This window comes from Danio aesculapii, chromosome 23 (assembly GCF_903798145.1).
Source record: "Danio aesculapii chromosome 23, fDanAes4.1, whole genome shotgun sequence".
NCBI lineage: Eukaryota > Metazoa > Chordata > Actinopteri > Cypriniformes > Danionidae > Danio > Danio aesculapii.
The window spans coordinates 23,630,349-23,656,672 of NC_079457.1; the positions used below are offsets into that span (position 1 = coordinate 23,630,349).

Here is a 26,324-nt window from a genome sequence, read left to right on the forward strand (position 1 = left end):
CTTCTTGCTGTGAGGCGATAGCACTACCTACTGCGCCATAAAAGGCTTTAAGATCAAGCAGAATCTGATACATCTTTCACTACTGATCTACTCTATTGTTGTTAAATAGAGTTGTTAAATAAACTATTATTCTAAATCTTATTCTTGAAACAACAACTGACAAAATTATACTAATTAGGCTATTGTAGTTACCCATGAATTTTCAAATGTCCTTTTTACAAGAGAGGCTAGAAAAATCATCAAGCTCTACATTATTATTATTATTATTGTTATTATTATTATGTTTGAATTGTTCTATATTTAAATGGCCAAATTGTGAAAGTTGAATGTGCAGCATGCTCAGTTTGTTTTTGCCTAAAAAATGACACAAATAGGCTACAGCTGTTAATTTAAAACTCATTCAAACTTCCTTCTTTTCTTGATATAGAATGTAATAGATTTGTATTTTAAAAATAAGTATTTTTTTCTTCATATGTCTTTATTCTAAATCTTTAGGAAATATTTTAGTACATCAAAAAGTGTGGTTATGATGACCATCCGACAAGCTAATCTAGCTAAAAAAAATAGTGTTTTAAACGTCACTAAACGCAGTATTTAAACCTCATAATTATATAAAAAATGAAGTGAATAACTGCAAAAAGGTCCATTTTGGGAGAAAAAAGAATCACCCCTTTCACCAGGCTGGCTATGGGCCTGCATTTATGATATTTCTGTTCTTTTTTTATTAAAGAGTGTATCATAGCTTAAAAAAATGTTAAGCAGCAAAATACTAAAACATTTTAACCATATTCATATGCCAGCATCAATAATAATTTGTAATAATGAGCAGTAAATCAACATTTTATGTTTTCTGAGGGTGAAGTAGACTGAAGTAATGATGTTTAAAAATAAGCTTTGCTACACAGAGCTACACAAATGATCAAAACAGAAAATCACAGTTATTTTAAATTGTAATGATAATTTATATTGCAAATACTTCGTGTCTTCACTGAATCAACTAAATGAAGTCTTTGTGAAAATAAAAGACTAATGATAAACATATTAATTTTAAACATTTCAGTTTCCCAAACCATTAAAATAATAAATATGTGCTTCAAATATCTGAATTGTTCAATTTGATTGAGGACACTGATGTATATTCAAATGACAGATTTAAATAAAATCCATTCCAATTTGCTTCAATATACCCTACACCGACTCATAAGGTCAAAGAGATTTGTTAAAAGCTCTTCTGGCAGAAGTGGGACTCACTTGACAGATAAACGCAGTCTACTCCACTTGAGGCCTGAATAAGATTGCTTTTGATCCAGAAGTCACTGCAGATTTCTGGGCAGAAATGAGACAAGGCCGATGAACACCATGCCGGTTTTACCTTCAAGGGACGTTTTAATGCTTCTTCAACCGGAATACTTGATGTCTCTCAAACAAGCGAGGAAATCCTCACTCGAGGTCTACTCGTAGCCCAGAAACTCCAAGTTGATTTTCTGCTGTAATAACCACAACATGCTTTAGCTGTTAGGACAGTAAAGATGGCCTAATATTGGCATTCTTGATAAATATGAAGTCTTAATTCTTTTAAAGATGCTGTAAGATTTTGACTCTTCTAAAGCATAAAAATACCATAATATGTTTGCAGATATTTAGGAAACATGCTAAGTGAACATTCTTGTTCATCTGTAAAACATTGCTGAAACAGTAGTTAGGCTTTGAAAATGTGCATTACGTGCTGGAACAAGTGTCTTTGTTTTGGTTATTTTAAACCTGCCAATGGCACTTTAGCCATTTATATTTTAGAAAGTGTGTTTGCCTTGTTGGAAAACAGTGTATTTCATTCAGTAATTCATTCAGAAAGGCTCTCAAAGCATGCGCCCGTGACCGAAATGCGACCTCTGGTGGACAATAGCAGACTCCGAAATGAGGCGCAGATTCAGAGTTCCACATGAGGTTGATAATTAGCAAATAGTATTACAAACGTAAACGTTAGGTGAGCAGGTTACACTGTAACCCCATGTCCTAAAAACATACGTTACAACATTTGCAGTAATAAGCAATTTGGCTGTTTGCACCTGACGAAACAGCACAGAAATTGAAATACAGCCATTCAGAAGCACAGAAAATGCACTCACACATGAAATAGTAAGGTTTATAATCTAATTAAGACATTAAAACTCTTTAACATTTTTAAATGTACTGAATCACTACGTGTTGGTTTTGAGTCACATTCTAAAGTTCAATTTCAAACAGTTTATTTTATTTTCAATATCTGAGGTGAACTGTCTGCTGCTGCTTTCAGTATGGCAATAAATGTCATGTAAAATGGCATTCAAACTCACATTATTAACATTTGACACTGAATAAAGCACATGAGGTTTATCTGGGGTGATCATTGTCAGTTTTCTGTTGTTCCTTAAAACATTTCCGTTGTCTTACTTGGATATTTGCAAGTGTTGTGACCAATTTGCAGCACGTTTCTTCGGTTGTTTGTGTTGTGACCAATTTGCAGCACGTTTCTTCAGTTGTTTGTGTTGTGACCAATTTGCAGCACGTTTCTTCAGTTGTTGTCAAATTGATGAAGATCGTTTCATAATTTGCTGGTTTTTTTTTTGTAAATGTATGTGCTTTCTTCAATTGCAGTGTGTTAAGCTCTCTCGGCCATCGAACATTTTGATTTAAAGGCAACTTACAAATCAGTTGTAACTCACCAGTGTAACATATAATGTTAGTTGTTAGGCAGACAGATCCACTGTTAACCCATTTTGTATTTTTACTTAAATCAATGCTGTGTAGCAAATTACAGCTCTATGTCAATTCTGTTTGCTTTTTAAGGATGTACATGTAACTTTTTCTGGTTAAATGGCCTTATAGCAGGTGACTGATAATTTTAAAAGATTGTACAATACATGTTGACATCAGTTTGGTAATATTGAGTAATGATGTAGCACTTCTTTTGTGCAGTTGGACTCAAAGGGATAATTCTGTCCTTTACTCATTCTTCACTTGTTTCAAAATAGTTTCTTTCTTCTGTTGAACACAAAGGAAGATATACTGAAAAATGTTGGCTGACCCACTGCGGCTGTTTTCCAAAGGTTATCTTGTTTTGTGTTCAAAAAGGAAGACATTAACAAATGTTTTTCATTATTCTTTAAGTTTGACATGTTAACTAATGGTGGCTTCAAGTTTTTTTCCTGACCATAACTCTTCAATAATAATACAGAGAATGTTAGACCAACAACAACAGAAAATAATACAGAGTCATACATAATACTCTGCATAAATAATACTCTGCATAATATCTTTAACAAGATTTTATCAAACATAAATTGAAATTAAATGACTGCAAAGTGTTTTATATCTGTAATAATGTCAGTAAACTCATAGCACGTTATCACCTGTCATATGTTGACATAGCAAAAAAATCATTGACATTATATTTTATTTTTACCAAATCTATTTGAGGCCGAAGGGATGCAGTGTTTATGTAATTTGTCAGTAAACCTAAAACACTTAGCATCACCTGTCTGATGTTGACCCATCTTTTATTTTTGTCTCTCTACCCCAGCTGGTGAGATATGGCCAGACAGCAGCTGCCCCTGCACCAGAGCCAAAAATAAAGAAATTTCAGATTTACAGACGGGACCCTGGCACACCTGGTGACAAGCCCCACATGCAAACATATGAGATTGATTTGAATACGCGACTGCATCTACATTACCACAAATGTTGTAAGAAAAATGTCGGCTTTACTTACAGGAACAGTTTGTCAATAAATAAATAAATTCTCTTGTCATTTAATGTGCTTCATGCCTGCCAAAAGTTTATAAGACAAAGAGAAAGTGTTAAATATCACAAAATTATTATTAGAATGATTATTTTCTCATCCTAGATGCAGTCTAATGGTGCTAGATGCCCTCATCAAAATGAAAAATGAAATGGACCTCATGTAGAGAGGATAAAGGAATGAAAAAATGAATCAAAACATTATTCATTCTAGTAGCTACTTAAAGAAATACTTCAACCAAAATTGAAAATTCTGCCATCATTTATTTACTCCCCTATGACTTGTTCAAAAGCTTTCTGACTTTCTTCTGTTCAACAAAAGATATTTTGAAGTAATCTGGAAACCTGTAACCATTGACGTCCATAGTATTTCTTGCACGTTGGATGTCAGTGGTTACAGGTTTTCAGCTTTCTTCAAAATGTCTTCCACATCCACTTTGGAACATTTGCTCATTAGTCTGTTTAAGTAAAATAGATATGAATACCAGCAAAGTGACAAAGATTTACCCCCTGCCTCACATGTTGTGAAAGATATACTGCTGTTAGCTGTGTATTCATCTTTATCTTTAAAGGAGATCATCCGAAACACATTTAAAAATATATAAATAATGTTTTATTTCATTCATTTATTTGTTTATTTATCATTTATATGCATACGCTATGGAAAGGGCTGCAACATTATATTCAGTGTTGATATTTTTTCAAGTGCATTATTCCTTTATGATCAAATGAATCAATGCGTACTTTCTGAATTATCTTTTGCCATTATATCAGGATATGAGCAACTTCTCTGCCCTGTGGAAGTCTATTGAGCCCTATCTAAAGAAGAAGGATGAGTCAAAGCACGAAAAAGAGCCTGCAGACAGTCAATGACCAAAAGCCAAAAGCTGGTTTGAATATTCTGCTAATTTTGGGTGATTGTTTTCTTTGCTAAAGATTTTTTTAACCCACTCTTTCCCATGCTGACAAGATGGCCTGTATGAATGCATTCTGTGTGCGTGCTGCAGCATTATATGTTCTAGTTGGTGGAATGGAGACAAGTATCTTGATCCAGCTATGCTCATGCAGGTATTTATTAATAGCTTTCCTTGAGGCTATTTCAACCAGCTCCGCCTGCCATTGTATGATTGAGCCAGAAAAAAATTGCAAAAGGTCAAGTTCATTTATATATCACTTTAAAAGCAACAAGTTTGGTCAGCAAAAGAGGGTTTCTTTTCTTTTCTTTCTTTATTTCTTTCTTTCTTTCTTTCCTTCTTCCTTCCTTCCTTCCTTCCCAGGCATATGTGGATGATTGATTCTTGTGACGACTTCATGGAAGACCACCTCACCAAATTACAGGAACCTTTCTCCCTCTCTCGGTCACACAATTATGAATTGTACAAGTACATGTCATAAAAGGTAGGCCGTTCAAATAGTATCTGCATGCAACCTTGATGCAAGCTGACACTGCATATCACAGTAATGCAATGTCAGACACGATACACTCTTTTACAGTCTTTTTTTTATGGTTCTTTATTAAGTTAAAGAAATCAGACCCACTAAATTAAACAGAAAGAGAGAGAGAGAGAGAGAGAGAGAGAGAGAGAGAGAGAGAGAGAGAGAGAGAGGCACCAGTTTTTTTAATTTTTAGTTTTTTTTAATATTTTTTTATTAACAACAAATACAGAATAATACAGTAATATTCAAAATCTATGCCAGTGTGTACATAAAAACGTTCAGTTAATAAAAATCTTATATTCCTTAAGAATATTACAAGTCTTCTTTGCTTCTTTGCTTTTTTATTAACAATGTTCTCCAAACTTGTGCAGTAGTCCTTAGTCTCTTGAAGGAAAGGAACAAAATTTGTTGTACTACAAAGGTAATTTTTTTGCATGTGTTGACATAATAAATGCAAATATCAAAATTTGTAACTTGAATACAATATTTGTGTTCCTTCTAAGAATATTTTCCACATCCCCCCAGAAAACTCTGTTACAGTCTATGGATACACTCAGTGGGGCTAGTGACGTCACTGTGAGGGGTAGAGTTAGGTGAGTGCATTAAAAAGCATTGAATGCAGCTCAGATTGCATCTGCACCAGGTCTGCATCCAGACCCCTCTCGGCCGTTTTGGTGTCAAATATCCTTCACTTTTATTTTCATTTTAAAAATCTTTACTGTCTCCTATTTGAATTATTATTTTTTAAATTTTCATTGTCTTTTCTCCTGTTTAGGGGCATAGCAGAAATCTAGAAAATGATGGTGACTTACAAGAAAAGAAATCGGCTGCCATCTGACTTGTTCATTGGGGAAAGCTTACCTACTTAATGCATTAAATTAGTGTAAAATAAATAAAATCAGCATGAATTGTTGTGCTATTTTATTGCAATAACAACAGGCAATTGAAACATATACAAAAACAGATAGAAGTATAGTACAAACAATACAGTCACTACTTTCTTGCAACAAGAGAAATCTGACAATCTTAAAGAAATATAACAATGGTAAAGCAAAAGAAAGACAATGAGAAAGAAAAAGAAGAAACAATAAAAATGATAATAAATAAAAAAATAAATAAGAGAGGGCACATGAAAAAATAGCACAAACTAATGCAGAATATTAAATAAAGCACGTTTTAGACGTTTTAACTGCTTTCTTGTTATGAAACTCTGGTTTTCAAGAACAATTCCAATTCTCATTTAAAAAATACAAAATTTGGTTTACTTTGAGTATATTTACACTTAGGTATAAGAGTGTTGTGCTAATATTGGAAATTTATTGATTGTCTTGTTTGAGAACGAAGATCTGTTTAATGTTAATGTAAATCAGAAGCATCCAACTGCAAAAACCTAAAAAAAGTTATATTTTACACAAAATTAACCAATATTTCTTTGTTTTGTATTTTGTAGTTTCTTTTTACTGTAACTCTACTGTAAAGATACCAATATCTGCATGTTTGGGATCACAGTCATGTGTCATGATGTCCTCCAGGTGGCGGTGTTCAGTTGCTGAGTTGACAAAAGAACGTAAAGGAAGAAGTGCTATGACGTCACTTTCATAAAACTGACAGCTGATTCAGAAACTGTTAGTTTCTGCTGTTGTGTGTGTAATGTTATAATAATGATCCTACAGGGAAAGTATGAGCTTTAGGGTTCACCTTTTAGTTCACATATGGATGCTAAAGGTAAGTGCAATTCGCCTGCGCATGCTATACTGAATGAAATGACACTAAAGCTGAACGTAGGAAACAATCGCAGCCCTTAAAGTCTTTGTCTGCAGTTATAATAATGTCATGTATTTACAGGTTATAAGTATAATTCGTATGACATTTGAATAAAACTGAATAGCATGTCTTTGTGCTGTTGTAATTGTTCAGTGTCAAAAGAGCAGAACATCTTGGCAGTCACAATTCCTTAAGTTTCTTGACTTTGTAATTGTAGACTGTCGTGCGGTTTATACTGTGTATTTGTTGTTTTAGTAATCTGGTAAAAATATATACAGACCACAGAAACGAATATGAGGGCATGTGATGTGCAGACTGTGATTTAAAATAAAAACTGTATCGTTCTATTCGTGAGGAAATGATTCATTGGAGTCGGATCTTTTTTCTCCCGGTGCTCGATTAGCCAGTTCGGGCATGAAATGAATCGATTCAAGCCGATTCTTTGTTAGGCGCGGTTCGAAAGAGCCGAGTTGCATAAATGAGTCCTCTCATTACCGGTTTGTAGTGAAATGTAGGCGGAGATGGTGGTTCTTGCGTGAGGAGGTTAACCTGAGCGGTTACGGGGACATTTCGTGTCTCACTTTAGGGTTTATTGATGTTGTGTAAATTTTATCGAGTTACATTATAAGCTGTAATGTCGTAGACAAATCTCGTGGAAGTTTTGCTTGGTACTTCTACCAGAGAAGGAAAGGCGGTAAGTTTACCTCTTTGCCTTTCTCGAAATATACGTATCGTTTCTAGTGTTAGTGTTAATGTCAATGTCAATGTTAATGTGTTCAATTGTTGGATTGACTAAAAAACCTTCAATACATTGTGTAAATACTTGTCTCGAAGTTGAATCAAAGTTTGTTGAACTTCTGAATTAAGGCTTTGGTGTTATGTTTCCAGCACATTTAACGTTACTGCAGCCTCACATTGTCTGTTGTCTTCTTCACGCTTCTGATGTGGTTAAACCTGTATTGCAAGCACTGTATTATAATACTGTAAGAAGATTCTTTAAACAGCAGTGTATTTTATTTTGTGTCCATCCAATCTGTTGCTCAGTTTATGCTGTTATTTTACTTAATATGAATATTTCATACAACTACACGACAACATAATGTAGATGTAAATTAACTTAATGATACAAATCTGTGGTTTTGCTGAGTGTCACTTTGGGTTGAAAAGCATCTGTAAAGTGAAAGTCAGCATTTCTTCTTCTTCTTTGCTTGTTTTTTGTTTTTCTAGTTGTTTAAACATCACAAAGTAAGCGCATGATCTAAAAAAAAGAGAAATAAGATGTTTTCAGTTTTGATCTTCTCCTTTACAGTCTTTTGTGATCTGGGAAAAACTCCAGGATCTCAAGTTCCTTAAATCTGACTTGAGATAAAGATGCATTTTTAATTTTTACCCAGCTATATGTAATAAATAATTGCATTTACTATTATTATTATTATTGTCATTATTATTATTATTATTATTATTATTATTAATAAATAATAATGTAGTGAGCTAATATTGACAAATAAACCCATATCATTCAATATAAATCTGACAGCATCTGCTAATTCATATGGCACAAGACGTCATCATAATCTGTCAGCAGGTTATTCACAACGTGGACATATTTAATTAAACGTCAACATTAAACCTCATGTTAATCCCTACTGATGTCATAAAGACATACTAAAGAGTGATCTTGTATTTACCAAACGGGAGTGATGTGTGCGCTACAAAGTTTGTTTTCTGTGTTTGCACTAATGTTTTAAGGCCTGCAGCTGATCAGGATCTTGTCTTTCAGGGAGCTGTGTCCCAGGGCTGGATGGGGCGTCCCCCTCCCCTGATACTGAACCCCTCATAAAGGATCCAAGACCCCCAGAGCCCAGTCTCGTCTCACATATGGTACTGTGTTGGAATGTTGTGAACAATAAATTGTTAGTTTAGCGCTCTTCTTTTTTATAATTTTATAATGTGATGTGGTTCGTTTCTCAGGACATTCAGGGGTACAGATGGGTGTGCTGGAAGGTGTGGTTGTGCAGAATTGGGGCAGTATTTTCTGTTGGCCTTCTGCTCGTGCTCTTCAAATGGCGTCCTCGTATTGGCATTCTGGCCCGATGCAAGTCCTGTCCCATTTCAATGGCGGATGTCCTATTATTAAAGGTAATTTCTCTTTATGCTGATGAAAACTTTGTTTCTTGTGTCTACATCTTGTTTTTATATAGTTTTATATAGTTATTTTATAGCTTTTTAAACAAACTCTTAATGAAGGGACTCACTGCTTGTCCATAATGAGGAAGCATTTTTTTTGGTTTTATTATGACAGGACAGATATGGACAGCAGTTTGTGGTGGATGTGCTTACAGAAGAGGTTGAGGAAGGCAGGTGAGAGTCACAGTTCATTGTGTTCTCATGCTTCTCCTTTTGAATTCATGTGTTTTATTCCTTTTTTAAAGAAAGAAACCAGCTACTTGTGTTAACACATTGTTTGGTTTTTGAAAACAAGAAGTCACTTCTTCAGTTTTATGAACAGTTATAAATATATAAATTTTTGTAGCTTTTTATGGGTCAAAGAAATTAAGTAAATGCAAATAAAATGAATTGAAAGTTGTATAACAGTGTTGTTGTTTTAAAAACATAAACCCTGTTTTTATTTTTGACCTATACTTTATATTTATATACTTAATTTTTATATAAAGTATAAGTCAAATATGCTTTATATTTATACCTATGATGGAAATTATCTATTGGACTGTTTGGACAGAACTGTTTGTAGGTATAGTGTGTCCACAGTCATATTGAGGTGATGCAAAAACAGTTTGTCTCTTTTTAAAATTTCCTGACGTAAAAATAGGATCCAAATCCCCCCATTTTGAGGCTGACTGCAACATGTCGTAGGAGTGCGGTTTCCCCACCCAATGAATTGATTGACAGTCGCGTATTAACATGTCTCCGCAGTAACGCTTTTAATCATATCAAGAAGACAGGATGTGCACAAAGCAACTGGATTAAAAAAATCTGTTGAGCGCTCTGTGATCATCAATCATCATCAAATGTGATAAAAAATGAGTTTTACAAGTTTAAAACATTTTTAATGAATTACAGAGATTTTACCATCTTTACTTTATCACCACAGCCGCATGACAGTACAATTATAAAAGAAGACGCTTCAATTCCGGTTTGAGGACGTTAAATCAGGTTTATTTTGTACATTAACATGACGGATATCCATACAGCGGTGGATATTAATGTGTATCCTGTCACATTTGGCATGCCATATTAAAAGTGCATGCTATGTGTGTGTGTGTGTGTGTGTGTGCGTAAGTGTGTGCGTGAACTCCGTAACGACTTTGTGTGTGATTTATCTAAAAGCTTGAATTAACTCCACAACAAATACATCAAATAATCATTGGTAAAGTTCTTACTGTAGTATTTCTCACAAACACAACGTGAGATCTGCTTCCAGCAGAAAATTCTAATATTCAGAAAGGTATAATAAATAATCTGCTGGGTGTTTTGAGCTGAAACTTTACAGACACATTCTGGAGACACAAAAGACTTTAAATCTTGATAAGGGGGTAAAATAGGTGCACTTTAAAATGTAAAAATTTATATATATAAATAAAATATTATTTTTTTAATATTATATATATATAATTTTTTACTTATTAATTTTTTCATTCAGTTAGTTTGAGGAATGTAATTTAGTTTAAGAAATTTAAGAATTTATAAAAAGTTTAATTCAGTTTTTCACATTGCAGCATTTTTTTAAGACAACTAAGCAATTCTTGTCTAATGTGGGGAAAAAATATAATTGAAATGGTGAAGCGTTTATGTGTTATGATAGTACTGTTAAACTGAATTGATTTTGAGTTGAACTAATAAGAATCCAGATTGTCAGTTTGGAGTATTATTATTTTGATAGGTAAATGATAACACTCTATAACATTTATGGAGCTATTTTGTAGGCTATTCTTATATAACACTTATGTTGAACTCTTTTAGTCTGGACTTTGCAGTAGGAGATGTGGATGAGAATGAATGGAGAGACACTGTGCAGCTACACAGTGAAAAGGTAAAAAAGAGTGCAATAAAAACAGACTGGATTATGCACATTGCATCTCCATCAGCTTGGCCCTATCTTGTTTTCTAGAAAACACTTCTCAGATACTATGTGTTTGAGGGCATACGCTACATATGGATCTCCAAGAAAGGAGCCTTTTGCAAAGCAAGGTACTGTCTAATGTGTTTATTAGTTTCCTTTCTCCAAAGTTATAAAGCTGTTTGAAATAGTGTGATGATGAATGAACATCTGTCTCCAGTGTTCTCAGTGAAGGCTGGACCTGCGCTGACCTACATGGTCAACAGCAAGGACTGAGTCGAGCAGACCAGAGCACAAGGTTTGGACTCTTTTCTATGTCTAAATGACATAGTAACATAATTCATGCCACACACAATCTTATGCACTCTTTTTTTTTTTAGGAAACAGATTTTTGGGGCCAATATCATTGATGTACCAGTGAAGTCTTATCTGCAGCTTCTCGTCGAAGAGGTAGACCTTTTTTTTCTGTAAAATGATCTTTTTGCAAATATGGACCTTATACTTACTCCCAGGGCCATTTATCTCAGTTGATATTTAGCCACACCAAATTGGTGTTTTATAATATCTAGTTTTTTATTGAGATGGGTTGTTAGCACAACGCTCAACCCCCAACCTAGAGGACCAGGACATACACATATACACTACGGACAATTTAGCTCACCTATAGCGCATATCTTTGGACTGTAAGGGAAACCGGAGCACCCTTGGAAACCCTGTGAACCCCGGGGGAAAACATGTGAACTCCACACTGAAATGCCAACTGACCCAGCCAGAGCTCGAACCAAAGACCTTCTTGCTGTGAGGCGACAGTGCTATCCACTGCGCCACCGTGTTGCCTAATTATGGACCTTATATAATTAATAAAGGGATAGTTCATCCAAAAATGAAAAATTTACTCACAATTTATTCTTCCTCAAGTGGTTCAATACCTTTCTGATTTTTCTTTTTTTGTTTAACACACAAGAAGATATTTTGAAAAATGTTAGAAATCTGTAACTATTTACTGCCATAGAAGGAAAAAAATGTCAAGTCAGTGGTTGCAGGTTTCCAAAATTAGCTAAATTTCTTTAAATAGTCATTTAGCTTAGATTTGTACCACATTTTCCAAATTATTACTAGAATCTTTTTTTAATTTTTTATTTATTTATTTATTTTTTTTTGATTTAGCATAGATTTTTATAAGTTAAACATGTTGTGACTTGTATAATGCAATGCATGTCAAAGCAAAATACATTTGGGTTCATGCCACATTAGAGAGGGATTTGTATAACAGGCTTTCCACAACTTGGTTTCAGTTTTATTTCAAACTTGTTAAATTGGCCTTTATAATAAATCTTTTTTTAAAGGGAATGCCTCTGTAATTTCTGTTAAATGTTCACCAGCATTTTCATTCCTTCGTCCTGTTCTGAATTCTGTTGAATTTCGGAATGCACCACTGTGACCAGTTTTATTTCTTGGAAACTGATTACCAATATCTCTTAATATTTGGAAGCTGTAAACTAATATATATGGGGTGATAAATATGGAGCTGATTACAAAAACAGTAGTTAAATCAATGGTGCACAACTGAAGTTATTTTAAACTGCAGAAAACATGGAATATGTAGATCTGTTTTTTTGTTCACTATAAAATACAAAGCTTATCCTGCAGGCATCTTGTATTCTCTATAGTTAAAACATTTCTAAAGTATGTGTTTGCTGCATGCAACGCGTCATGACATGTGGAAGGCACCAGTCAAAACCCTTATGGCCAGCAGCATGTATCTGAACTGGCAGAAATCTATTATTTATGAGCTTTAATATATCAGGTTAATAATTATCTTATCGGGCCCATAACAATTTTAGTAAAAATAAGCACTCACCTATACGTTTGCAAGTATATTGTTAATCGTTAATTCAAAGTATTTGTTGTGGATTGAGGAAAATGAAAATACAGGATTATAAATGTTTTAAGTGCAGCTAATCGCAACTTATTTTACGTTATTTCTAAAAGTTAAATACTGAAATAGGATTTGAACACAAGTTTATTCGTGTTTTTTACAGCAACCAAGACATTTTGCAACTTCTAATTTTAAGAAATGCTTTGTTTCTCTTTTTTTTGTTTGTTTGTAGGTGCTCAATCCGTTCTACATATTTCAAGTGTTTAGCATCATCCTGTGGATGTCAGATGGATACTTCTATTATGCAGCTTGCATCTTCATCATATCTTTAATTTCAATTTTAGTGTCCCTTTATGAAACTCGTAAGGTATGCAATCATTCTTCTTTGAGCCTTCTTAATTTAAATACACACAATGAGAGGTTATTTTATTTTTGTATCTGCAGCAAAGCATCACTCTCCGCCGCATGGCCTGTTTGATAGTGAACGTTACTGTGCGCAGGGACACCGGAGGTGATGTTGCTTACTAAACAGCAAAAATAAGCAACCGTCAAAGTGGCTTTTTCTTTGTGCAAACCTATTTATGTGTGTGTGTTTTCCAGAGGAGGAGTGTGTGAGCTCTGAAGAACTTGTACCAGGAGATTGTGTTGTGATTCCAGCCGAGGGTTTGCTCCTGCCCTGTGATGCCGCCCTGCTGGCCGGGGAGTGCATGGTGAACGAAAGCATGCTGACTGGTGAGAAAATGCTGAGGATTTGTGAAATTGTGTTTTGTTGTCTAGTCACAATTTCTTGGTCCAAATGCTCTATCTGGCAAAATTGAACAACAAATATTGTTAATATACACTCATGGTGTGCTGTTAAACTACTGAAAATGTTTATGTCTATGCATAATCTCAGATGGTCAGAAATAGTCAAACATTTTTTTAAATCAGGATGCAACAAGTGCAGAGAAACCATATTCCATGTCACAACTTAGCAAGTGGATAGCAGTAAATATGCATGCTTTAAGATGCATTTTCTTTTCTTGATATGTTTGTTCTTTGGCTCTTTGCTTGTAGGTGAAAGCATACCAGTGATGAAGACGCCATTGTCTAATTCTGAGGCCACATATAATCCAGAATCTCAGCGCAGACACACTTTGTTTTGTGGCACACAGATCATCCAGGCTAAAGGAGGTGGTTCTGGGAAAGGGGCCATTGCTGTCGTAACATGCACAGGTGATTTTTCTAAACTAACACAATGTGTTTTTTTATTATACAAGACCTTTCGAAAGTTTGGGTCTGTAAGATTTTGAATAATACTAAGAAATATACTTTAATTCAACACGGGCAAATTAAATTACTTAAAACTGACAATAAAGATTTTATTGTTGTGAAGATTGTTAGGATTCATGAAGAAGCACAGTTGAAGTCAGATTTATTAGCCCCCCTGAATTATTAGCCCCCTGTTTATTTTTTTAACCAATTTCTAATAACTGATTTATTTTATCTTTGCCATGATTATATTTTTCAAGACACTTCTATACAGCTTAAAGTGACATTTAAAGGCTTAACTAGGTTAATTAGGTTAACTAGGCAGGTTAGGGTAATTATTGTATGACAGTAGTTTGTTCTGTAGATTGAAAAAATATATAGCTTAAAGGATCTAAAAACTGATTTTATTCTAGCCGAAATAAAACAAATAAGACTTTCTTCAGAAGAAAAAATATTATCAGACATACTGTGAAAATTTCCATGCTCTGTTAAATATAATATGGGAAATATTTAAAAAAATAAATAATAATTCTAATAATTCTGACTTCAACTGTATGTATGTACATATAGAAATGTTGTTGCTTTTTTTTTTATCAAAGAATGGCACAAAATGGTTTCCTCAAAATGGGCACCAAAGTAATCAAATGGCAATGAAGACTGAAGTTATAAATGCTTAAAGTTTACATTTATTGCAGGACTTGCATCACAATTAATTTTTAATTGCAATAATATTTTTTGTTATCAAATTTTTATTGAACAGTTGGAAATAATCTAACATGCGTTGTTATAGACAAGAATAGCAACTAACTGCATTTTCTATTAATACCCCAAGCCACCCACCCCTGGCGAAAATGATATACAATTAAACAAAAAAGAAACAAATCAGAGCTAAAAACATGAAAAGAGAGAATAATAATAATCATTATAAATAAATAAATAAAAGAAAAAAGGAGAAAAGTTACAATACATATAAATAAATAAATAAACAAATAGAGTAAATAAATAAATTTAATCCTCTGCGTTTTATTTTTTTTCCAAGAACACTTTTAACAAAAGTAGATACATTGGATTTTTACTCATGGGTTAAATAAAATGAAAGAAAAGCATAGCATATCTTTTATCTTAGTTATTGCACATATCCATGAGGTAATTTTTTGTAGAAGCGCCATGTATCCTCTCCACAGAAAGTTCAATATTTGCAATGTCCAAGAACACATACATCCAGTGTTTCCGGTCCAGGGAGTGTGGAGGTGCCAACAAATTGTATTAATATTTTACAATATCTCTGTATTTTTATCAAATAACTGAAGCCTAAAATTATCCTTTTTAAAAAACAAACAATCATACTTGCCTAAATGTATTAACTATAGTAGATACATTACAGATTCAACTGACGAGATGTACTTCAAAAATGCCATTGTGATTGTAGTTTTCTGCAGAATTTTCAGAAGGTCCTTTTTTTTTTTTTTTTTGTCACGAGACCACTTTCATTTCTGCTCCTTAGGTTTTTTAACTGCCAAAGGAGATCTTATAAGCTCCATTCTCTACCCTCAGCCCTTAGACTTCCGCTTTTACCGAGACGCCATGAAGTTCCTTCTTTTTCTAGGACTTCTGGGTAAGTAGTATTAACCTCTTATACATGTGATATGAAGACATTAGTTCATGTTTTAATCTCATATTGGAGAATGTGAGCCTTAATCAATTACAATCTGTGTTTCAGCTCTGATCGGCACCATTTACAGCCTTGTGATTCTTTCAAAGAGCAATGTAAGTTATTTATATTTTTTATATATATGTTTATATATATATGTACACACAACCAATATGTTTATGACTTGGATGGAGCACCACGTCTAACTCAAGGTTTCTTGCACTACTTTAATTTGGTGTAAAATGATATTCTACCCAAATAAAAACCCCAGCAGACTTCACATTGATTTCTGCTTAAAATCTTCTCTCTGTGTCCACTTCTTTTGCTCTCAGACGCCCTGGAAAGAACTAATCATCCGCTCTCTGGATATTGTGACAATTATAGTCCCACCTGCTCTTCCTGCTGCTATGACTACAGCTACCATCTACGCCCAGAATCGGCTGAAGCGTCAGGGGGTTTTCTGCATTAGCCCACCTCGCATTAATATCTGTGGCAAGATATCACTTTTCTGCTTTGATAAGGTGAGACCATATGATTTGTGAAGATGATCTATATCGCCTCATTGGAAATGCTGTCCTTTCTGTTGCTTTTAAGATACAGGTCCTGTGACTTAGCAGAAAACAGCCAGTGTTTCGATTAGCAAACATCATTGCATAGAAAATATTATCCATATAAGTTATTTACAGACAAAGTATTATTAATTTCAGCTGATCTCTTTGACCGTTTCTTTGTGATTCCTCTATTTGCTGTGCTTTGTTTACAAAACATTCTACAGTCAAATGCTTAGAGGGGAAAAAAGAAACATAATCTTCTGATGCAATCCAGGATGCCCTTACAAATAAACCTCTTCTTTGACCAAAATTTACTACAGTTCAGCATTTTTTAAGTTAAGTTTTATTTACATTTTTTAAATTGGTGTAAATTTTAGTTTAGTTTCATTTAATTTCATTAAATGGTTTTGTTAGTTTTTATTTTGCACACGTTTCTATTTAGGTTTTATATATTCGGTTTCGGTTTTAGTTTTGGCAATTCTGGTTGAGCAGAGCAGAACATAACACATCTAGAGTCAACCAAAGCAAAGTTTAATGTTTACACAGCTCACGTTACTTCTTATCCAAACCTCTTAGTAAGAAAAGTAAACAAATATGAAGAATTAAGCTAAACTTCATGTTAAACAGGCCTAGTTTACATTTTTTGGCAATTTCAGTTAAAGAAAATGTTTTTGGACCAACAGTTTTAGTCTTAGTTTTAAAGCAGACAAGTCAAGATAAAGGCTACATTCACACTGCAAGCAGATGTGACCCAAATTAGATTTTTTTGGCCTTTTTTTATGTGATGCTGATCTTTCATTGCCATGACAGCGTAAGCAGTCAGATTTTTTTAAATCCCAATTTGTCCAATCCCAATTATATATGTGGCATGAAATTTGATACAGATCTGATGTTTTGCAGTGCCACTGAAGTATGAACAGTTCTGTCAGCATTCATGTGACTCTTACATAATTTTCAATCAACATGTGTCATCATTTTGCACTAGCACATACTACAAAATGTATTCCTTCCCATTAACCCTTGATAAGTTCACTATATAAGTTCACTGTTCTCTGGAGTATACGATTATATTAGCATGATTTGAATGTTCAGTGCGTTGCTTAATCAGCAGCTAAATTTAAATCTGCTTTTCCGTGAAGGCTGGTAGCGAGCCAGAGAAAATGATCAGTGTTTTCTTTTCACATAACACTGTTCCCCTTTTTCTGTTTCCTGTCTACACTCTCTGCTGTCCTGTCAAAAAATAAGGGTATGAATTTTTATAAAATATAAATTAGTACTAGCAAAACTTCCATTTATACTGCAAAAAAGGCAAATAGTGTCATATTAAAGATATTCTGACAACATGCTGTATATATCTTAAATGGTATACAAATTGTGTACATAATTAGACCTTTTGCAGTGTGTAGTAATTATTTTGTGCAATACAGGTCAGTCTAGGATTACGATCTGTTCACACTGGAAATCTGATATTGTCCACATTTAAAACAATAATTTGAACTACTACTACTACTTCCCTACTACTACTAAACAATCCCAACAATCAGATAGGAGAAAAACTAAATCTGATTTGACCACTTGTCAGTGTAATGTCAGTGACCCCTGAACTTACTGCATTTGGTTGGGCCTGTTAGCTGTTCAACATACAGGACTATTGTGCTTTTGGAATCCCGAGTTCAAGTCCTGGCTCATGGACCTTTTTCGATCTCATTGTCATTCTCTCTTTCTCCAACTTTTTTCCTGTCAAATAATAAATACAACCCTGTCTTAATACACCCGAAAAATGAATTAAAAAACGCTGCAGAGTCATAGACAGATTGGGGAATCAAAAAACACACCCGTGCTACTGCCGTTTTAAACATTTCCTTAATCTTATAATTGGCTTCAGAATACCTGAGCTTCAGGATGTTAAAATAAACTTTGTTTTATTACTCAGTACAAAGTGTCTGTTTGTGTAGCCATTACGTCATCCTTGCTTCAGGTTACACCAGTAGAGATCTTATTTCTTTTATAGCCAGCTTGAGACCATTCCCCATTTCAGATCAGTTGGCTGTAGGAATTTTACACATAAACTAGTTAGTGTGGCAACATTTATTAACAACATTATATTTTTTATATATATTTATTTTAATATAGGGCAACACGGTGGCTCAGTGGTTAACACTGTCACCTCACAGCGAGAAGGTCGCTGGTTCGAGTCTTAACTGGGTCAGTTGGCATTTCTGTGTGGAGTTTGCTTGTTCTCTGCGTGTACACGTGGGTTTCCTCTGGGTGCTCCGATTTCCCCCACAGTCCAAAGACATGCGTCCAAAGAATTGAATAAACTAAATTGCCCGTAGTGTATGTGTGTGAATGAGTGTGTATGGATGTTTCCCAGTACTGGGTTGCAGCTGGAAGGGCATCCACTGCGTAATAACATATGCTGAATAAGTTGGCGGTTCATTCCGCTGTGGCGACCCCTGATAAATAAAGGGACTAAGCTGAAGGAAAATGAATGAATGAATTTTATTATAGTATATATAAATTGAACATAATAATTGCAGTCAGTGTTCCTGAAGAAAAAGTAAACTCTTGCATTCAAGTTATGTCTTGGATAGATGAATTCAACTTTACACTTTACAGACAAAATCTGGCACCCTTTCTTCCTGTCTTAATAGAAACGCTATGGGAAATTTGTATATTTTTTTATGCATTGTAAAAAATGTCTTCAATATATGTTTTAATTTTATTGTAAATCAAATTACAGGTCTGGTAGGGAATAATTGGTGTTGTAGGTTTTTTTTATTATTATTTTTTTGTCTCTTTTCAAATGATGTTTTTTTTTATGCATTTATTTTGATTGCTTTCTTTGTATTTGTATAGTTGGGACAATCTGTAAGACAGACAAAAACATATTTGACAAATATTATATTTATAATATATTTACAACATAATAATAGTTATTTAATCGTAGTTGCAAATGTATTGTTATTATAAATGTTTGTATTATAATTACAGTCCAAAGTGTCTGTTTGTGTACCAGTTATGTATCAATTAAATATTTATTTATTATTATTATATTTGTTATACACATTTGAAATAATTTGCACGTTAGAAAAAGAAATCTCTATTTATTTGTGTACTTTATTAGACTAACTTGGAATTGTCATAATTTACAAATTTTAAATCACTAAAGTAAAACTCTTGTTTCATCCCTTCATTTCCATCTTACAGATATAAAAAATGAATTGGCTTGTAATAGCCAGCATTTTGCAGAAGAGAGTTAGCAAGGTCTGATAAGATCTCTGCTGCTCTCTTACTAAATATAAAGATCCTGTTGAAAGTAACGCCTAAATCACCAATACATGTTGCAGTCAAACATCATTTTCACAATGCATACATATTTTAAAGAGATGTTGCTTACTTTTTATTTCTTATTGTTGCTTATTTCCTTATGATATTTTATTTTAGGCCCATGCATCCATGTAAATGTTGTAAATATTAAATAGTATCTCCCTTTGAATTGGTTTAACTTATTATTTAGCCTGACCTCATACTTGTTTTCAGACCGGCACTCTGACAGAGGAGGGTCTGGATGTGTGGGGTGTGATGGAAGTGACCGACGGAGTGTTTGGAGAGCTGGTCCCGGACCCGCTGTTTCTCCCTCCTGGTCTGATGATGTCTGCTCTCGCCTCCTGCCATTCTGTGGCTTTACTAGGCGGTCAAGCACTTGGAGACCCACTGGAGCTCAAAATGATCGAATCTACTGGATGGGTAATGACTGCTTTTGTTCTCGCCCTCATGTGTTGTCAAAAATGAATGAAGTACTTTCTTCTGTCAAACATTGGGGATATTATGAGAAATTCTTCAGTTACCTTTTATTTATTTTTTTAAGTATTAGACTGAACAAAGCAAGTCGTACAGGTTTGGATGCATATGACAGAGAGCTGTGAGCTAATATCAAGGATTTGCATCTAATTTCTTTAAACGTTTAACATGTAACTTGTTGTGTTTAATCAGTTTAATGGGAGTTTTGATGTCATCTTGCATGCAATTTACAGGAACTGACAGAGCCGGAGAATGATATGGGACATGATTCTGAATTTGGGGGATACCGAGTGCTAGCAGTGATGAGACCTCCTGCATCTGAGCTCCTGTCAGAAGGAAATGTGAGTTCACACATCTGCAGAACACTGGGTGTGACAACAGAAGGAAATGACTTAGACTTTTAGAGGAGGATTATGCATTAAAAAAGGCTAGTTAAAAATATATGCTCATAGACTTTTCCTCATATTTTCCAGATAATAAATCACATTTTTTATGATCTAAAATATCTTCTATTCCAATGATATACTTGTATCATATAATTAACATTTAATGGGATAGTTCACCTAAAAATGAAGATTCTGGTGTAATTTACCCTCCATTCACTTCTAAACCTGTCTGACTTTCTTTCCTCTGTTGAGCACAAAAGAAGATATTTTGAAGAAAGCTGAAAACCATTGACTTCCATAGTATCAGCTTTCTTTAAAATATCTTCTTTTGTGTTCAACAGAAGAAAGAAACTCCTAAAGCTTTACAGCCACTTGAGGGGTGAGTAAATAGTGAGCACATTTTCAGTTTTGGGTGAACTATCCCTTTAAGCAAACAAAAATGTTCACATTTGAATTGGTGTTGTGAATGGTTTCAGTGTTCTTTTAGATAAATCGCTTGCTCTTGGCTATCATAATAAATGTTATTTAGTGAATGACACCAAAATTTCCAATTGTTTTATACTTCATTTAAATTTAAAAGAATACTTCACCCAAAATAGAGCATTTGTTGCTGATTTTCAAGGTCATACAAGATATCTGTGACTTTTTTTTCTTCTTCAGTAGATAAATAAAGAAGATATTGAGTTGAAACCGTGGGTCTTGGTGACTTATAAAATGCAGGTCAACAGCTATCTGTACTTTGAGAATTAAAGTATTATACTGATGGACAAAAAAATGACTTAAGAGCAAGTAAAAATTGCATTCTTTGGTAACTTTTCTCTTTAAACAATTGTAGTGGGATGTAGCTAAAATACCTCTATATATACAGTGTGTGTGTGTGTGTGTGTGTGTGTGTATTTATAACATATAAAACAGAAATATGTTTGTTTTTAAATAATAACATTGAATTTATAAACCAAAGTGAAGATGCAATATTGAACCAGTGCAAGTTGTAAGGCCCTATGTACTAAACATGGCGAATGGACTATATGCAGAGGTAGTGTTTTTCAGCCAATGTTGAACTTCCAGTGAAAGCTTGATGTGACTATTTTCAATTTCATATGGTTTCTTTTACAGCATCAATGTTGTAATGCAATTCAAATATAATCAGTTTAACAACCAAATGCATCCTTATGTCTGTTTAAGTGTAAAGAGATGAAAGACCTTTAAAAGGCAGGAGGCTAGCGCAGAAACTCCATTGAAAATACTGAAGTAAAATTAATTTCCATATTTTAAAGACATGGTGCGAAAAATTTGAATTTAATGCAGTGTTTCTTGTTTGGTCTGATACCCACTTTATATCGTATCTCAGCCAGACGGTGAAGATCGCTGTTTTTTTTTTTTAGAAATCAGATCTCAAACGTGGCGATTTTGTATGGGATGACAATTAACCGGAAGCCTTGGGGCTGGCTAACTGACATTAAAAGGTGTGTGCTTATATCCCATTTGTGACACTAAAAAGAGAGCTAAAATTCGGGATTGTTCCAGGAAAAACGGACTACGGATGATGCAGGAAAAAATGCAGATTGTGAAATCCAGCAAAAGAAGCCACAGTATTTTGAAAATAATCAGAGGACAAAAAAAAGAAGTTTGGTAGACCTGGTATTGCGCGATTCTTGTGGGTTCCAAGTCATCTTTTAGTTCCTCAACCAAATTACAAATAACATGGCCTGGCAGACAATAATATGTTCAAATGATCTGTTCCTCTGGCACTTCAAGTAAGCGAATACAAAACCAAAATCCTCTGCTTTATATTGTGATACTTTGCAGTGCCTCAAGCAGCAATTGTAGCCTTTTCAAAAACAAAATTCAAGACATGCTTTTTTAGGTTTTAAATAATGGCGCAAATACCCATCATTTCAGGAGTGCAAACATTAGTAAGTCATGTGTGATTTAATTAAATATCTTCTCCTATAAAGATGATAGAAGCCTCCTAAAAATACATATTTAATAAAACGAGGCACAAAACTAACTGTGTCCACACTAATCCCTTTACTGTGCGTTTTTAGTAAATCCCAAAGGTACACTTTTTGCACCAAAAAGAAATATTGGCGTTTTGTTAGTAAGTCTGGCCTCTGATTTGCTGTGATTTTATTTTTTAGAAAATGTTTTTTATTTAGTCTGTGAAGCAGGTTATTTTAAGTGTGGAAGCTACTGTTTTGAAAAACTAAGAAAGCAATGATTATCTTCACCCTGGATAGATCTTACTTCAACATCTTTTGTGTTTTGCAGTCTGTCAGTCAGCCAGTGGCGATCGTTCGGCGGTTCCCATTCTCCTCTTCTCTGCAGAGGATGAGTGTGGTGACCGTTGGCCCAGCTGGAGCTTCTCCTGTTGCTTTTCTTAAAGGAGCCCCAGAGATGGTGGCTAGTTTCTGCCATAAAGAAAGTGGTGAGGACTTGACTTTTAAACCTTGTCCTGGTTCTTCTTTCACCTTGAGAAGAGTGAACGGGGATATATAGAGCGCCGCCTGTTTATTTTTGCACTTACTCTTGTTTTGTCTTTGTGCTCTCCTTGTGACAGTGCCTTCTCATTTTTCACCTACTCTCCGGGAGTACGCCAGCCAGGGCTTCAGGGTCCTTGGACTTGCCTACAAGCACCTCGCTAAAGAGACTGATCTGAGCACTGTTGAAAGGTGAGATGTTTTATATACTGTTCGATTGTTTGGAGTCAGTTAGAGTTTTGTTGTGAATTCTTATTGAAGTCTTTCATACTCATAAATGCAAACTTTAGTTGATTTAAATATGGTAAAAACTGTAAAATTAAGACATGTTATTATAATTTAAAACATTTGATCTGTATAATAATGTTTTAAAATGGGAAATCATTATCATAGTTTTCTATAGTTACTCACATGATCCTTCATAATATATATGAGCAATATCACACGAATAGCAGTGCAATGTGGCTGTATATCGGCACTTGTGGGAGGCGTGCGCTGGTGTATACCAGTGACTATATAAAGCCATATCGCAATGCTAAGAATGTGATACTGCATTTATACAACAGTTCGACGACATAATCACGTATATAGAAAAAATTAAACACTGAGTGTGTCAAAATCCTTTTGTATGAGGAACTACTTTCTTCCGCCATTCATTCACATCTGCAGCTGACATCAGAACAGCAGAAACCGTTACTAATTCACCAACATCACTTTAGACATTACACTAGAGAATCATTCAAATACTAGCTCTAAAGTGATGACAAAACAGGTGATTTTGCTGACATTTTAAGATTATAAAGCTGAACGGCATGAAATGCCATCAATCTACAGAGATAACTCCCAGTATTTCTCTGTTGCAATCAGAATATCACAATAATGCACAGGAGACAATTGTATGTGAGGGTTATAATTGAATATGAGTGTTGAAAATGAAATGACAAATTGTTTTGAGGATTTTCTTGTTGAACAGTTTTGTTTATTTAAAGTCTGCATGAACTGGAAGCTGCGACTTTTTTTTTGTATTGGGATTCAGTTTGAGAAACAAATATAATGAAAATATTATATGAGAAAACCGTGGGCGTGCTTGTTTTTTTTTTCTACTGTGAGCTGATAGGATGTAGTAAAGTAGACATTTAATTCAGAAAGATCGGGAAATGGGTTTTGGGAGAGTTATTATAACAGACACCTCCTCCTTGCCATTTCTGCATGGTTATGTTTGTTAACCACACTCAATACCTCAGACAGACGTAATATGAGAATTTAACTGAAAACAAACAGGAATTGCAGTTTCAGATTTCAATTTTAGATTACAAGTGCAAACTTTTTTTTAAAAGAGATTTACAGATGAATTATTCACCACAAAACTAACAATGAGTGCTAACAAAATTCCAGCTGGGTCAGTTGGCATTTCTGTGTGGAGTTTGCATGTTCTCCCTGTGTTCGCGTGGGTTTCCTCCAGGTGCTCCGGTTTCCCCCACAAGTCAAAAGATATGCGCTATTAGGTGAATTGAATAAATTAAACTGACTGTAGTGTATGAGTGTGTATGGGTGTTTCCCTGTACTGGGATGCGGCTGGAAGGGCATCTGCTGCATAAAACATATGCTGGAATAGTTGGCGGTTTATTCCGATGTGGCGACCTCTGAAATTGAGACTAAGCCAAAGGAAAATGAATAAATGAATGAATGATATATATTTAAAAATGTTGGTTTTCCAAAACAGGTTTTCTAATTTATTTAATAACATTATTATTATATACCATTCATATTTATGGATTCTGTAATGATTTAAGTTGAAATGTGTTGCTTAAAACTGAATTACACTGTTCCTATTTACTATTTACTGTGACCTTTTATGTGAAGCTGCTTTGACACAATCTACATTGTATAAGCGCTATACAAATAAAGGTGAATTGAATTGAATTGAATTAAAAAACAACAACTAAAAGGTCAGGTCTTGATAAGAATTAGCTGTGGATTAAATGTTTGCTTGTAGGGTGGAGGTGGAAAAAGGCATGAACTTCCTGGGTCTGTTGGTGATGAAGAACCAAGTGAAGCCAGAAAGTGCTGAAGTCATTCACACTCTAAATCTGGCACAGTTACGGCCTGTGATGGTTACAGGTTTGTACAAAAATAATAAACGTAATAATAAAAAACATTTAAAATCTTGTTTATAACCATGATTGCTTTTATGATTGACTGATTCAAAAGAACTGACACTAGAGATTGAAATGATTGTTGATGTTGGCCTTTCTCCTGGCTGTAAAGTGGAAATGCTTGGTCACAGTTTTTTTCTGCCCCGTCAGGTGACAATATTCTCACTGCTGTGAACGTAGCACGTGCCTGTGCAATGGTGCCATCACATGAGAAGGTTATTTTCGTTCATGCATCGCCCCCTACTGCTGGTTCACAGGCCTCACTGCAGTTTCACGAGGGAGAGGGAGCCTCAGCCACCATTAATACTCAACAGACCATCGATATTCCAGTGCAGGTTAGCTCAAACTTAGTTTTTACAAATTTAAGTGGATTAAACATAAAACTAATAAGTTAACATAACCTCCTAGGGCTTGAGTGTGCACATACGTGGACAGCACATTTTAGCTTAAGTGGCTATTTAAAATACTTTGAATGTTTTATATTTTGTTACAGACATATAGTGTCATCCTGCAACTGTTTTGCAGCATATGAAATGCCCCAAACCCTTTTTTTAACTGTCCAAAATGGAAAAAAAAATTGTTTTTACTTTCTAATAGTCAAAGCAAGTTAAAAAAAAATTCTGTATTAAATATGCATTAAAAAATTCAGAAAAAAGTGTTTTATGTAAATTCGGACCACGCGTCCACATATATGAACATCATTTTTCTCTAAAAGTACATCATATCAAAAGATGATACTTAGATTTCTCTAATTAGGTTCCAATAAGCCCAAATAGCAAAGAGAAATAAAAAATGCATTTGAAAAAACACCTTGGGCCTTAAGAGGTTAATTCCTTTATGTGGTCCCAACACAAATCGATTGTGTGGAACCCAACATTTTTTACAGTGTACTTCCCAGGCTTACTGATTAGATTAGATTACATTGTTACCAGTGTAGGGGAAAGTTACTTTTGAAAGTAATGCATTACAATTTTAAGTTACTCATTATTGCGTTAAATTACTTTTCATTACCTGGCTGGGCTTGACCTCTTTCAGAACTAGTTTTTTCTTCCTTTTTTAATAGAAGAGTTCTGCAATTAACATTATATTTACCTTTAAAAAAAACACAAA

At 34.3% G+C, this 26,324-nt stretch overlaps 1 protein-coding gene across 1 annotated transcript in view; it reads left to right on the plus strand.

Moving 5' to 3' along the window:
* The first annotated feature begins 6,813 nt into the window (after positions 1-6,813).
* The window catches only part of atp13a2 (ATPase cation transporting 13A2), a 29,497-nt gene continuing 9,986 nt past the window's right edge, over positions 6,814-26,324 (plus strand). The window contains exons 1-21 of the mRNA XM_056449228.1: positions 6,814-6,939; positions 8,759-8,859; positions 8,950-9,117; positions 9,281-9,339; positions 10,960-11,029; positions 11,108-11,187; positions 11,277-11,354; positions 11,437-11,506; positions 13,168-13,302; positions 13,380-13,446; positions 13,536-13,667; positions 13,992-14,150; positions 15,691-15,801; positions 15,907-15,953; positions 16,170-16,358; positions 19,932-20,138; positions 20,426-20,533; positions 22,850-23,006; positions 23,139-23,250; positions 25,055-25,179; positions 25,365-25,549. Coding sequence (XP_056305203.1) covers positions 6,927-6,939; positions 8,759-8,859; positions 8,950-9,117; positions 9,281-9,339; positions 10,960-11,029; positions 11,108-11,187; positions 11,277-11,354; positions 11,437-11,506; positions 13,168-13,302; positions 13,380-13,446; positions 13,536-13,667; positions 13,992-14,150; positions 15,691-15,801; positions 15,907-15,953; positions 16,170-16,358; positions 19,932-20,138; positions 20,426-20,533; positions 22,850-23,006; positions 23,139-23,250; positions 25,055-25,179; positions 25,365-25,549 — 2,373 coding nt within the window. The 5' untranslated portion in view covers positions 6,814-6,926. The remainder of the gene's footprint in view (positions 6,940-8,758; positions 8,860-8,949; positions 9,118-9,280; positions 9,340-10,959; positions 11,030-11,107; positions 11,188-11,276; positions 11,355-11,436; positions 11,507-13,167; positions 13,303-13,379; positions 13,447-13,535; positions 13,668-13,991; positions 14,151-15,690; positions 15,802-15,906; positions 15,954-16,169; positions 16,359-19,931; positions 20,139-20,425; positions 20,534-22,849; positions 23,007-23,138; positions 23,251-25,054; positions 25,180-25,364; positions 25,550-26,324) is intronic.